The 15,000-nt window shown below is 43.8% G+C and overlaps 1 protein-coding gene across 1 annotated transcript in view; it reads left to right on the top strand.

The window, feature by feature from the left end:
* Positions 1-15,000, top strand: part of LOC115225669 (dynein heavy chain domain-containing protein 1-like) — an 86,263-nt gene that overhangs the window by 11,762 nt on the left and 59,501 nt on the right. Inside the window, exons 5-10 of the mRNA XM_029796585.2 lie at positions 1,309-1,404; positions 1,748-1,893; positions 3,997-4,267; positions 7,160-7,282; positions 9,383-10,193; positions 13,010-13,076. Coding sequence (XP_029652445.2) covers positions 1,309-1,404; positions 1,748-1,893; positions 3,997-4,267; positions 7,160-7,282; positions 9,383-10,193; positions 13,010-13,076 — 1,514 coding nt within the window. The remainder of the gene's footprint in view (positions 1-1,308; positions 1,405-1,747; positions 1,894-3,996; positions 4,268-7,159; positions 7,283-9,382; positions 10,194-13,009; positions 13,077-15,000) is intronic.

The raw sequence follows: 15,000 nt of genomic DNA, 5'->3' as shown, positions 1-15,000 counted from the left end.
TATACAGTTTTCTATATTCACATTCATATATCATCTTATACACACTTCATGTAGTTGTCTGCTTATATACACCTCTTGCACACATATATTGTCTTCTACATTCATTGTTATACACCATCTTACACACACCTCGTATAGTTTTCTACATACACCTCTTACACACACATACTATTTTCTATATTTACTGTCACAAACCAACCTGTGCACACCTCATATAGTTCCTCTACATACAGTTATACAACTTATACATGTAAATACCATAAATCCTCGAGTATAGTTCGCCCTTGCCTATAATACGCAGGGGATTTTTAGGGGGTTGTACCTCTGAAAAACCTAAACCTTGTGTATAATACGCACCCTTTCTCTAACTTGAGTCAAGGAGGTCTATATAACGTCCTTGGTTTGTAAAACTGTATACGGTAACGTCCTTTATTATTATTGTATATATAACATAATGCAAACGTGTAGCTTTTTTGTGCATTTTGTTTGCAGAAAATAAAGAAATAACAGTAATAACGTTTAATAAATGTTGCTTACTGCAAGTTATGGATGATTCTTTTATGACTTCATTGCTTTCAGGTTTAGCTTAAGGTATTTTCGCGCCCGACATCACAAAATGCGTCTGAATAAAAATTGCCGGACAGCAAATAGAGACACGGACATTGCTTAGAAAATATTTTTCATTTCTAACCTCATATATAGTATGCACTAGGGGTTTTGTCCTTCAAATTTTGGGGAAAAAAATGCGGATTATACTCAAGGATTTACAGTATATGCTTTTTAACGTAAGCATGCCCAAATAAATCGAATGCTTACACAGAACAGGTTTTACAGCCATATCGTCCAAACCAACCGGGTGAAATCAGGATTAGCTGTTAGTACACACACACACACACACACACACATATATATATATATATATATATATATACAAGATAAGAAAATGGAGAAATACATCTAAATCAAATATCAATTACCAGATAATACTCAATCACATACTTTATTAAACCACCACATAAGAGACTGTAGGGTTAAACATAAAAAAGCAGAACAAATCAGTGTACATAAAGGAATGTACATAAAAAAGTGTACATAAAAGAGTAATGTTGTATAATAAGTAGAATATATATAAAAAAGAGAATATAAATATAAGTAAATATAAATATTGGATATATGTTATCCCATAGAGGGTTGCATTTACAACCTCTATCTCAATTCGTGTATATATATATATATATATATATAGTTTTGTATATAATGTTATGTTATAAGCTAACTTAAAAATAAATTCTTCCAATTTTATTCCAGGTGAATTCAGAAATGAAAGATTGTCGAAATACGCTAGTTGATATTGATAAAGAAATCGTTGAATTAAACAGAATGATTGACACAATGTTTGCTGGTGTAAGGAATCAGACATTTTTTTCTTCTTCTTTAACATGCCCCAGCATGGCCACAGCTCGTGAACTGAAACTAGATAAAATAAAAAATAAAAAATAATAAGAATGGTGCAATAGAAGCATGTTGGGCCCATGACCCAGAAGTACTTGTGTCTATGGAGTTCTCAGCCACTTGCACGTTAATTTCCCAAGCAGGCTGTTCCGTTGCTCGGATCAAACGGAACACTCACCATCACAACTGATGGAGAACCAGGTCTTTCTTATCTTTTATTTTCCTACTCTCTCCCCATTTAAATCCTTTAATAAAGTTTCATTTCCTTCCTCTTTTCTTCCCTTTTCTTTCTCAGCTGAACCCCATTTTCCAAGCTGCTGTGGCCACGTTGCAGTCGATCAACAAAAAAGCATGGCAGGAAGTGAAAAGCTATCGACAACCTCCAGAACCAATCAAAGAAGTACTAAAAGCTGTCTGTCTGCTCTTCCAGTGTCCACAAAAGTAGGTGTTTCTCTGGAACCATTTCCTTGACAATAGACAATGCACTGACTATTGGCAACAAGTCATTTCACCTAGCTGGGAACAGGTTAAACAGGTCCCATGGGGTAGAGGTAGCCCTTGGGGTACAGGTCCCATGGGGTAGAGGTATCCCATGGGGCACAGGTCCCACGGGGTAGAGCTACCCCATGGAGTACAGGTCCCATGGGGTAGAGGTATCCTATGGGGTACAGGTCCCATGGGGTAGAGGTATCCTATGGGCTACAGGTCCCATGGGGTAGTGGCGTTCCATGAGATACAGGTCCCATGGAGTAGAGGTATCCCATGGGGTACAGGTCCCATGGGGTAGTGGTGTTCTATGAGGTAGAGGTATCCTATGGGCTACAGGTCCCATGGGGTAGTGGTGTTACATGAGATACAGGTCCCATGGGGTAGAGCTATTCCATGGGGTACAGGTCCTATGGGGTACAGGTTCCATGAGATATAAGTCCCATGGAGTAGAGGTATCCCATGGGGTAGTGGTGTTCTATGAGGTAGAGGCATCCTATGGGGTACAGGTCCCATGGGGTAAAGGTGTTCTATGAGGTACAGGTCCCATGGGGTAGAGATATCCCATGGGGTAGATGTAACGGCCAATTTCCATTGATGTTGATCGGTTTCGATTTCGATTTTGATTTCCACTTGCCTCAACAGGTCTTCACAAGTAGAGTTTTGTGTCCCAAGAAGGAAAGGTATGCATAAGTGGACTGGCTTCATCCCAGGTAGAGGCCACGGGTTATGGTCTCACTTGTCCTGCCGGGTCTTCTCACACACAACATACTTCCAAAGGTCTCGGTCTCTAGTCATTTCCTCGGTGAGACCTAAAGTTCGAAGGTCATGCTTCACCACCTCCTCCCAGGTTTTCCTGGGTCTACCTCATCCCAGGTTCCCTCAACCGCTAGGGTGTGGCACTTTTACACACAACTATCTTCATCCATTCTCGCCACATGGCCATACCAGCGCAATCGTCTCTCTTGCACACAACTGATGCTTCTTAGGTCCAGCTTTTCTCTCAAGGTACTTACACTTTGTCGAGTATGAACACTGACATTACACATCCATCGGAGCATACTGGCTTCGTTTCTTGAGAGCTTACACATAACTTATAACCAAGGGCTAAAGAAAAGTTATTTCCATTCCAATATGCTGATAACAGACTTTAAGTACACACAGGTACCCTAACCCCAAGATTCTGAGTTTGATTCCAGGCAATGACTTGAATAATAATAATAATAATGATAATAATAATGATAATGATAATAATAATTATAATAATTATAATAATAATAATAATAATTATAATAAATGCCCTGATGCAGTACCAGGCAGTGGCTCTCATGGCTTCTGATCTGAACTGATTGGAAGTGTTATCATCTACATTGTTTTGTCTTGGTATAAAAGATGGGCTACAGCAAATATTCTGCTCAATACCACAGATTTGCTTGTCAGTTGTTTGACCATAACCAGTTGAGCATGTCCCTTGGTGGCTGACGATATGTGCATCTCTGATCACGAGCAGAAGTAGTGGGGGAGCATCATAGCCATGTGCTGAGAGGGATTCTTTGGGGTTTGAATAATTCACCTTTGGAAACATGGGTGTTTTGTTCAACATCCTTGAACAACCCTTATTCAGGGACCTTTTGAGCAGGATGGGTTACTCAACTGAAGAAAATTCTAACTGGGCCCCACCTGCAAGGTCATGTGCTGTTTATCTTGATATGAGATCACCATGTCGCGCACATATGGTTGTGATGCATGTGCCTGGTGTACTCTTATCAGACGGGTAGTCATTATGGGTATACTGGGCTTTGTATATTTTACCCCAGTGTGAATTTGATGGCATGCAACTGCTCTCTCACTCAATAATAATAACAATAATAATAATGATAATAATAATAACAACAACAACAACACCTTAGGAATGAGAAATTTCCCCAAGATACCTGATGAAGGCTGGAGGGTATATCAGCCAAAACGTTGTGTTAGCAACAAACAAGATGAGGACAAATATCCGTCAAATGTAAATAATGTAAATAATGTACGATCGACTTTTATTTTCTGTTCCAGTTGGGAAGACGGCCAAGTTCTCTTGGTTGACTCAAATTTCATCAACAACCTCATTTACTACGACAAAGAGCAAATTACCGATGAAATGTTTGCAAGACTGAAAGGTTACTTAAGTAATCCAAGTTTCACTAGCAAAACCATGATGCAATACAGTTTGGCAGCGGTCTCTATACTGGAGTGGCTGAAGGCGATATACCGTTACTGTCGGGCCAAGCAACTGTCTGCTCCGTACAAAGAGATGGTGGAAAAGTTGAAAGAAAAACAGATTCAGGTAGGAAGATTTGAATGGTTTCTATCTTTGGATTTGAGTCAAGCGGAGGACCCACGTTGAAGGATTTTAGTTTATATTTATATTTTTTTTATATTTTATAGAGCAATCCCATGGGGTACAGGTCCCATGGGGTAGAGGTGTTCCATGAGGTACAGGTCCCATGGGGTACAGGTTGCTACATGATTTTACTTCACGAATGCTTTTTAGTAATTGCCATTTGGTGCATGAGAGAGTTCGATGCAGCTGCCCTCATCTGCACCTCCTGCCGTGAAGTTGGTTCATCAGCTCACGAGCTGTGGCCATGCTGGGGCACCGCCATTTGGTGTTGCTACATGATTTTACTTCACGAATGCTTTTTAGCAATTGCCATTTGGTGCATGAGAGAGTTCGACGCAGCTGCCCTCATCTGCACCTCCTGCCGTGAAGTTGGTTCATCTGGGACACCTGACAGGAAGAGATCCAGTTTCATTTTAAAGACATCTGCATCCACCCTATGCAGGTCTCTCAGGTTCTTCGGGAGGATATTGAAGAGCTGTGGGCCTCTGAAGCCCAAGCTATTGCAGTATCTTGTCCTACATTTTTTTTTTTTCTAAAATCCATGTCGAAACAGATACAGAAGCATGGCACAGGCTCCAGCATGGCACAGGCTCCAGCATGACCAGCTCCTCTCAAACCATCCAACGCATGTCAGCCTGAAAGGAGGATGTCAAATGATGATGATGATGGTGGTGACATTCACCCTAGGACTTCTGCTATTTTTTATTCCATCTTTGGACTTGAGTCAAGCAGAGGCCCCATCATCATCATCGTCATCATCATCGTTTAACATCTGCTTTCCATGCTAGCATGGGTTGGACGATTTTGACTGAGGTCTGGCAAACCAGATGGCTGCACCAGACTCCAATCTGATCTGGCAGAGTTTCTACACCTGGATGCCCTTCCTAACGCCAACCACTCCGAGAGTGTGGTGGGTGCTTTTACGTGCCACTGGCATGAGGGCCAGTCAGGCAGTACTGGCAACGGCCACGCTCAAATGGTGCTCTTTATGTGCTACCTGCACAGGAGCCAGTCCAGCGGCGCTGGCAATGACCTCGCTCGAATGTTTTTCCACGTGCCACCAGCACAAGTGCCAGTAAGGCGACGCAGGTAATGATCACGGTTGAATGGTGCTTTTTACGTGCCCACCGGCACAGAGGCCAGCTGGTTGCTCTGGCTCCAATCTCACTCATATGGGACTCTTAGCGCTCCACTAGCACGGATGCCAGTCGTCGAATTTGATTTCAATTTCGATTTCACTTGTCTCAACAGGTCTTCGCAAGCAGAGTTTAGTGTCCAATGAAGAATGAAGGATTGTAGTTGAACACCTTGGTCCTAGGACTTATGTTTTTAAGTCTGGTTCTAATTCTATTGGTCTTTTAGCTAAACTGCTAAGTTATGGGAGCATTGACAATCCAACAGTGACCCTCCAGCAATGTGCACATGTGTGTGTATATATACATAATGGAAATTGTAGCTGTGATACCAGTGCCAGTGGCACGTAAGAGAACCATCCGAACGTGGCCGTTGCCAGTGCCGCCCCAACTGGCCTCCGTGCCGGTGGCACGTAAACAGCACTATCCAATCATGGCCATTTGCCAGCCTCCCCTGGCACCTGTGCCGGTGGCACGTAAGAAGCTCCCACTACACTCACGGAGTGGTTGGCGTTAGGGCATCCAGCCGTAGAAACACTGCCAGATCAGACTGGCCTGGTGCAGCCTCCTGGCTTCCCAGACCCCAGTTGAACCATCCAACCCATGCTAGCATGGAAAGCGGACGTTAAACGATGTTGATGATGATGATGATATGGTATTCCGGAATCTGAGTTTCCTAAGTCTGGTTTACCTGGATTCTGTGGTGTATATATTTCTCGTCTCGCCCCAGGATGAGATACTAATCCCTCACAGAATTTCTTGTTTCCATCAAATGAACAAACTGGATCCACGTGAAATGAAGTGTCTTGCTCAAGAACACAATGCGTCTTGAGTGGTGGTGGCGGCAGCGGCGGCGTTAGCGGCGGCGGTGGCGGCGTTAGCAGCGGTAGCGTTAGCGGCGGCGGCGGCGCCAGCGGCGTTAGCGGCGGCGGCGGCGGCGGCGCCAGCGGCGTTAGCGGCGGCGGCGGCGCGGCGGCGGCGGCGGCGGCGGCGGCGGCGGCGGCGGCGGCGGCGGCGGCGGCGGCGGCGCGGCGGCGGCGGCGGCGGCGGCGGCGGCGGCGGCGGCGGCGGCGGCGGCGGCGGCGGCAGTCCCTCTCCTTCTTCTTCCTCTTCCTCCTCCTCTTCCTCTTCTTCGTCACCTTCTTCTTTGTCACCTTCTACTTCTTCATTTTCTTCTTCTTCTTCTCCTCCTCCTTCTTCTTCTTTTTCTCCTCCTTCTTTTCCTCCTCCTCCTCCTCCTTCTTCTTCTTCCCTTTCTTCTTCTTCTTCTTCTTCATCTTCTCCTCCTCCTCCTTCTCCTTCTTCTTCCTCCCTTTCTTCTTCTCACTCTTCTTCTTCTCCTTCTTCTTCTCCTTCTTCTTCTCTTTCTTCTCCTCCTCCTCCTTCTTCTTCTCTTTCTTCTCCTCCTCCTCCTTCTTCTTCTTCTTCTTCTTTTTCTTCTCTTTCTTCTCCTCCTTCTTCTTCTTCTTCTTCTTCATCTTCTCCTCCTCCTTCTTCTTCTTCTTCTTCTTCTTTTCTCCTCCTTCTTCTCCTCCTTCTTCTTCCTCCCTTTCTTCTCCTTCTTCTCTCTCCTTCTTCTCCTTCTTCTTCTTCTTCTTCTTCTTCTTCTCCTCCTTCTTCTTCTTCTCTTTCTCCTCCTCCTTCTTCTTCTTCTTATTCTTCTAGCTTTGTTACCTATTTAATTTCTTCTTTTCCAATCAAGATCAAAGAACGTCTTGGAGAGTTACATGGAATATCCTCACTCTACAAAGTTCAGCTGAAGGAAGACTTGCAGGGTTACCGACTCGTCATGAAAAGGGCCAAAGATCTCGACGGACAAATTCAGGTTCATCAAAATTCTGACCCTTAATTTTTCTTTGCTTGTTTTTTAATGTATTTTCATTTTTTCAGTTTTTTTACCTTAACTTCAAGTTATCAAATGCTGCATCACACACACACATGCACACACACACAAGACATACACACGCACACACCAGACATACACATGCACACACACACCAGACATACACACACACGCGCACACACACACACACGCACACATGCGCACACACACCAGAATACACATGCACACACACACCAGACATACACACATACACACACACACGTGCACACACATACACGCGCACACACACGCACACACACACGCACACACTCTCACACACACGCACACACGCACACACTCACACACACACGCACACACACACACTCATGCACACACACGCACAGACACTCATACACACACACATGCACACACACACTCACACACACGCTCACACACACACACACACACACACACACACAGGGTGCATTCCAGAAATTTTGATACTTTTTTTCTTTTGTCTGAAAAGACATTTATTAATTTCAAAGAAATCCAAAACTCTAATCCACCCAGTGTGTACCCCCAGTGGTTGGTATTAGGAAGGGCATTCAGCCACAGAAGCCATGCCACTTCTGAGACATTGGAGCAAGGTAAATGTCACACTCATCGGATCTTGTCAAACCATCCAATCCATACCAGCATGGAAAACAGGATCACCAACATTTAACATGTCTTTTTCTATGTAGGCAGGGGCTGGCAAAGCCAGGGGACACAATGCTGGTGTGTTTACGTCCCTGTAACTTAGCAGTTTGGCAAAAGAGACCGATAGAATAAGTACTGGGCTTACAAAAGAATAAGTCCCGGGGTCGATTTGCTCGACTAAAGGCGGTGCTCCAGCATGGCCGCAGTCAAATGACTGAAACAAGTAAAAGAGAGAAAGAGAGATAGGGAAAATTCACAAAAAAAACAAAAGACAAAGATAGGTGGTGTAGAAAATAAACAGATGTATTAGTTTAACGCTCGGGAATAGAAAAAGTCTTCAACGTTTCGAGCCTATGCTCTTCTACAGAAAGAAACAAGGAGAGAAAAAAAATGTGTGTAGTGACTAGCCATCTATCATGGATGTCAGATGATATATATATATATAAAACTGTAGTTGTGTGAGTGTCTGTCTCCTACGATTTAGATTTCTAACTCCTCCCACATTTTGCGGTGCAGTTTAACCAAATTCGGGTATCTTATAGTCGTGATTCATATCGAGCCCGTCTGAGTATTAGCGCGCGTCTACGATAAGTCTACGATTTTAAAAAAGAATTTAACATCATTTTTTATTCCATTTTAATGAATAATTTTTCGTGTGTCGATGGCGGCGGAGTTGGCGTCCATGGTCACACCTGCACCTGTGTTGCTTCTCCCCCTTCTTCCCTCCCTCGTGAAGCTGTGGGGAAGGGAGTGTAAGGAAATCAACGTCGTAAGCATTGTCAAGGAGACCAGCGTTCTTTTAGAACAACGACTTCATGGCTTGAAGACACCAAAACAGAAATGGCTAAGAAAGCCCGAATTGGCATCTATAAGGGAAGTAACTCTCTAAAAATGCTTATATAGTTATTTCCCTTACAAACCCGAGCAACACCGGGCGATACTGCTAGTCTTTATATATAAAACTGTAGTTGTGTGAGTGTCTGTCTCATACAATTTAGATTCCTAACTACTCCCACATTTTGCGGTGCAGTTTAACCAAATTCGGGTATCTTATAGTCGTGATTCATATCGAGCCCTTCTGGGTATTAGTGCGCGTCTACGATGAGTCTACGATTTTAAAAAAAATTTACCATAATTTTTTTCCATTTTCATGCATATTTTTTTAAAACGAAGTAACTCTCTGAAAATGTCTATGATGAGTCAACGATTTTTAAAAAAATTTACCATCATTTTTTTTTCCATTTTTGATGCATTTTTTTGCTATTTTTTGGCTATAACTCTCTAAAAATGCTTATATAAAAATGCTTATTTCCCTTACAAACCCGAGCAACGCTGGGCGATACTGCTAGTATATATATATATATGTTATAATTGGCATTATTTTTACTTTTCTGTTTTTCACAGGTGATACAGAAAAAAGTTTCCGAAGCTTCTCACCTGGTGGGGAATATCTCGGAACAGCACCACATGTGGCAGTCCGAAGTTAGCAAATCCAAGATGAACCTTCGTACTGCGTTTGGAGATGGGATGCTTGCAGCAGCCTCCGTGAGTTACTTGGGAGCATTCGATGACCAGACAAGGTCTAAGCTTCAAGAAGAATGGATACAGCATTTTGATCAGCCTACCTTTGAGAGCAGCTCACCAGAAATTCTCCACCCGGAAACCCGTAGCGTGTCGGTGGACGCGTTACCATCGAGGAGACTGTCAACGTCTCTGTCGAGGTTACGTTCGACTCCTAATATGTACAATGCCTCACCGTCAACATCGTCGGCTGTGTCAGTGCCGACGACAAGTCAAGAAGTGATGCCACCTCGTAGACAGGTCACGTTCTCCATACAAAAGTACAATCCAATGATGGAGGGCAACGAGTTCGTTTACGGCAAGAATGTAATTAACGAGAAAGACGATAATGATTACGATGAAATGGATGACAAAATGAGCAGCCGTTGCGACAACGAACCGTTTCTTTTGGTTCGGTCGGCGTTCTGTCTGCGGAGCGTTCTCAGCAACTACCAGGAACTCAACGACTGGAAAATGAACATGAACATAAATGACTCTCGGGCCATTCAAAATGCTATTATAATGAATACAAACTTGCAGCACCATCGGACATTTTGGCCCCTTCTTGTGGACCCGGACAAACAGGCTGAAGTCTGGGTAAGATATCTGCATATAAATGCACCGAAGCCCAAAGCCACTAAACCCAAAAAGTCCGGTAAGGGTAAGATTTTATTTGCATTGGAGATTTTTAAGTATTGCTGTCACCATCATCATCATCATCATCGTTTAGCGTCCACTTTCCCATGCTGGCATGGGTTGGACGGTTCGACGGGGGGTCTGGAAAGCCAGAAGGCTGCACCAGGCTCCAGTCTGATCTAGCAATGTTTCTACGGCTGGATGCCCTTCCTAACGCCAACCACTCCGTGAGTGTAGTGGGCGCTTTTTATGTGTCACCAGCAGGGGGGCCAGGTGAGGCTGGCAACGGCCACGATCGGATGGTGCTTTTTATGTGTCACCAGCAGGGGGGGCCAGGCGAGGCTGGCAACAGCCATGATCGGATGGTGCTTTTTATGTGCCACAGGCATGGGGACCAGGCAAGGCTACAATGGCCACGATCGAATGGTGCTTTTTATGTGCCACCGGCACAAGGCCAGTCAGGGCGGCGCTGGCAACGGCCACATTCGGATGGTTCTCTTACATACCACCGGCACTGGTATCACAGCTGCAATTTCCATTGATGTTGATCGATTTCGATTTCCACTTGCCTCAACAGGTCTTCACAAGAAGAGTTTTGTGTCCCAAGAAGGAAAGGTATGCATAAGTGGACCGGCTACATCCCAGGTAGAGGCCACGGGTTATGGCCTCACTTGTCCTGCCGGGTCTTCTCACGCACAGCATACTTCCAAAGGTCTCGGTATCATGACCATGGAAGTTCAGGTTCAATCCCACTGCACAGCAATTGTGCCTGGTGTCAATTACAATAGCCTCAGGTTGATGAATGCGGTATGATTGAAATTTTGGTAGATAGAAACTGTGTTGAAGCCTCTCATATTTCTTCTCACTCCATGCTACATCACATCTAGCACTGGAATTCCTTTGGTTGCAAAGACGAGAGTTCCAGTTGATCTAATTAATGGAACAGCCTGCTCAAGGAATTAATGTGCAAGTGGCTGAGTACTCCACAGACAGGTGTATCCTTAACTGGGCAGCGAACTGGCAGAAACGGCAGTGGTTGGATGGTGCTTTTTACGTGCCACCGGCACGGAGACCAGACGAAGCTGGCAAACGGCCACAATCGGATGGTGCTTTTTACGTGCCACCAGCACGGAGGCCAGGCGAGGCTGGCAACGGCTTCGATCGGATGGTGCTTTTTACATGCCACCAGCACGGAGACCAGATGAGGCTGGCAAACGGCCACAATCGGATGGTGCTTTTTACGTGCCACCAGCACGGAGGCCAGGCGAGGCTGGCAACAGCCATGATCGGATGGTGCTTTTTACGTGCCACCGGCATGGAGGCAGTCGGGGCGGTGCTGGCAATGGCCACGTTAGAATGGTTCTCTTATGTGCCACCGGCACTGGTATCACATCTACGATTCCCTTGTTCGAAAATATAAGGACACAGATCATGTATAGCTAGCTGGAGGCGATGTCTCCTGGAGCTAAATTACAGCAACATTCGTCCTAAACCAGGACTGCCATGTTATGTTGACAAACAATCTTTACTCCAGAAGACTTACTGTTTAAACAAGTTAAACAAACAATTGATTAATTAGTTGGATAATTAACCAATTAACTAATAATAAAGGAACAAAATCAAATCAGTGCATGTGTCAATAATATTGGCATAAAGTCTTGTGGCAGCAATGATAAATGACCGAGACGTTTGGTGATCTGCTTGAGAAGAAAAGGAAGCATCAAGCTAAGGGAAATCATAGTTGTGGCAGATACTGGTGCCACTCAAATGGCACATGTGCCACTGACCTGTAAAAGCACCCATTACACTCTCTGAATGGTTGGCGTTGGGAAGAGCATCCAGCCAGAGAAACCAGAAACCATGCTGAATCAGACCTGTAATGTGGTGCGACCCCTCGGCTGACCAGCCCTGGTCAAACCGTCCAACCCCCTATTTCTGGATCTATAATTTTGGCAAGTGTGTTGTTGTTGAGATTAAGAGGATATGGGATTATTCGATTTATAGGTTTATTGAAGTTTTTAGGTGATAGTTATAGAGTGTTATAATAATAATAATAATAATAATAATTGTGTACAGTGCTCAGGTGCACTACAACTCATCTAAAGTGTATATATAATCAGGTGTAGTTTTGGCAGATTTCGGGAAGCATGAGGGCCTTAAAGGATGCAGTGTCATGGCAGTCAACAACTGATGCAGGCAGTTTATTCCATGCTTCAGCAACTCTGAGCGTGAAAAAACGTTTCCGAAAGTCATGGAAGGAGCTGTGTTGTTTTCTGACTTTGTAGGCATGTCCACGTGTGTTGGACACATGGAGATCAAAAAGGTGTTCAGCGTTGTTATTGGTGAGGTGGTTGACAACTTTGTAGGTGTTTACCAAGTCCGTCGCCAGACGCCGGAGCTTCAGTGAATCTGTGCACAGGGAAACAAGGCACTCAGAATATGGTAGGTGTCTGATGGAGGGTATGCGTTTGGTTGCACGTCTCTGGACAGATTCCAGGAGGTCAATGTTCTGAGCAAGATAGGGATTCCAAACTGATGATGCGAATTCCAAGTGTGGTCGTACCATAGCTGTATACAGTTTTAAATAGATGGCTGGAGAGCGGCTAACAAAAGTCTTTCTGTGTGTTATTGGTGGTTATTTGTTTATGAGGGGGTTTATTAACGTCTGTTATTTGTGTTGGTCAGAGGGACATAAAAAGATTAATTGCTTATTCTTCTATTGACGATGGACGTTAAATGATGATGATGATGATGATGATGGTGGTGACTGTCCCTAGATACAACATACTTGTAACTATGCTGAGTTTAAATCCCACTTGAAATTCTGCTCCACAGGTCAGTCGAGTAAGCCCTCAAGCCGGTCACCGTCACCAAGTGCAAGCAAAACAAGTCTAAGAAGCAGGCATGTACCCTTTTCATATCTGTGTGTGTGTGTGGGTGTGTGTGAATCGAGTGTGGCTTCTTTCTTTTACTTGTGGCAGTCATTGGACAGCAGCCATGCTGGAGCAGGCATGACTGTGTGGTAAGAAGCTTGTTTTTTAATCACATGGTTCTGGGTTCAGTCCCACTGCATGGCACCTTCAGCAAGTGGATTCTACTTTAGCCTCAGCCCAATGCAAACCTTCTAGGTGGATTTGGTACACGGAAACTAAAAGAAGCCTATCATGTATGTATATATATATATATTTTTTTTTTTCTCTGTAGTTTCAGCTCAGAGCTGCGGCCATGCTGATATATATATATATATAAACTTAAAGCGACGAGCTGGCAGAATTGTTAGCAGGCCGGGCGAAATGCTTAGCGGTATTTCGTCTGTCGTTACATTCTGAGTTCAAATTCCGCCGAGGACGACTTTGCCTTTCATCCTTTCGGGGTCGATAAATTAAGTACCAGTTTCGCACTGGGGTCGATGTAATCGACTTAATCCCTTTGTCTGTCCTGTATATATATCTCTCTCTATATAAACGGCAGTTTGTCTGTGCGTGTTTCTGTGTGTCTGTTTGCTTGTACCCTCACCCTGACCACAGCTTTCAACCGATTCTGATGAAACTTGACACACACATAGCCCAATGTCATAATTCAAAACTAACGCAGCGAAAATTTTGAAAAGTTCCCCCAGTTCTGAAAAAAATCGATAAATTCGACATGGGGTCGACATCAGAAACACGAACCACAAACTGTCTAGGGGACGCAACTCCACCTTTTTTAACTAAAAAAAAAATTTACCATCATTTTTTACATTTTTTTGGCTATAACTCTCTAAAAATGCTTTATAGTTATTTCCCTTACAAACCTGAGCAACGCCGGGTGATACTGCTAGTATATATATATATATGTATGTATGAATATATATATATGTATGTATGTATGTATGTATATATATGTATGTATGTATATGTATGTATGTATATATATATGTATGTATATATGTATGGTGAAGGTGCATGGCTCAGTGGTTAGAGCGTCGAGCTTACGATCGTGAGGTTGTGAGCTCGAATCCCGGACCGGGCTGCATGTTGTGTTCTTGAGCAAGACACTTTATTTCACGTTGCTCCAGTTCACTCAGCTGTAGAAATGAGTTGCGACGTCACAGGTGCCAAGCTGTATCGACCCCTTTGCCTTTCCCTTGGGCAACATCGGTGACGTGGAGAGGGGAGGCCGGTATGCATGGGCGACTGCTGGTCTTCCATAAAACAACCTTGCCCGGACTTGTGCCTCAGAGGGTAACTCTCTAGGTGCAAAACCCATGGTCAGTGTCTGACCGAAGGGGGTCTCTCTCTCTCTCTCTCTCTGTATATATGTATATATATGTATATATGTATATATATCTATGTATATATATATATACAAATTGAGATAGGGGTTGTAATTGCGACCCTCCATGGGATAACATATATCCAATATACTGCTAGTGAAGCACCCAACAAAGTTAATACATAAATGTCAAGAACTGCAATGCAGATGTAGTTTATATTTATATTTGTATGCATTTATTTATATTCACTTATACACACTGTACTTATTGTATCATATTACTCATTGATGTGCATTGTTTTGTTCTATATTATTATGTTTGACCTGAATGTTCATATGTAGAGGTTTAATAAATTATGTGACTGGGTATTATCTGGTAGTTGATCATTGATTAAGATGTGTTTCTCCATTTTCTTATTTTGTATATATATATATATATAGGCGCAGGAGTGGCTGTGTGGTAAGTAGCTTGCTTACCAACCACATGGTTCTGGGTTCAGTCCCACTGCGTGGCATCTTGGGCAAGTGTCTTCTGCTATAGCCTCGGGCCAACCAATGCCTTGTGAGTGGAT

Source organism: Octopus sinensis, linkage group LG28 (assembly GCF_006345805.1).
Source record: "Octopus sinensis linkage group LG28, ASM634580v1, whole genome shotgun sequence".
NCBI classification, from domain to species: Eukaryota; Metazoa; Mollusca; class Cephalopoda; order Octopoda; family Octopodidae; genus Octopus; species Octopus sinensis.
The sequence above is the reverse complement of the archived record's forward strand: the minus strand, read 5'-3'. Positions and strand labels throughout refer to the sequence as shown.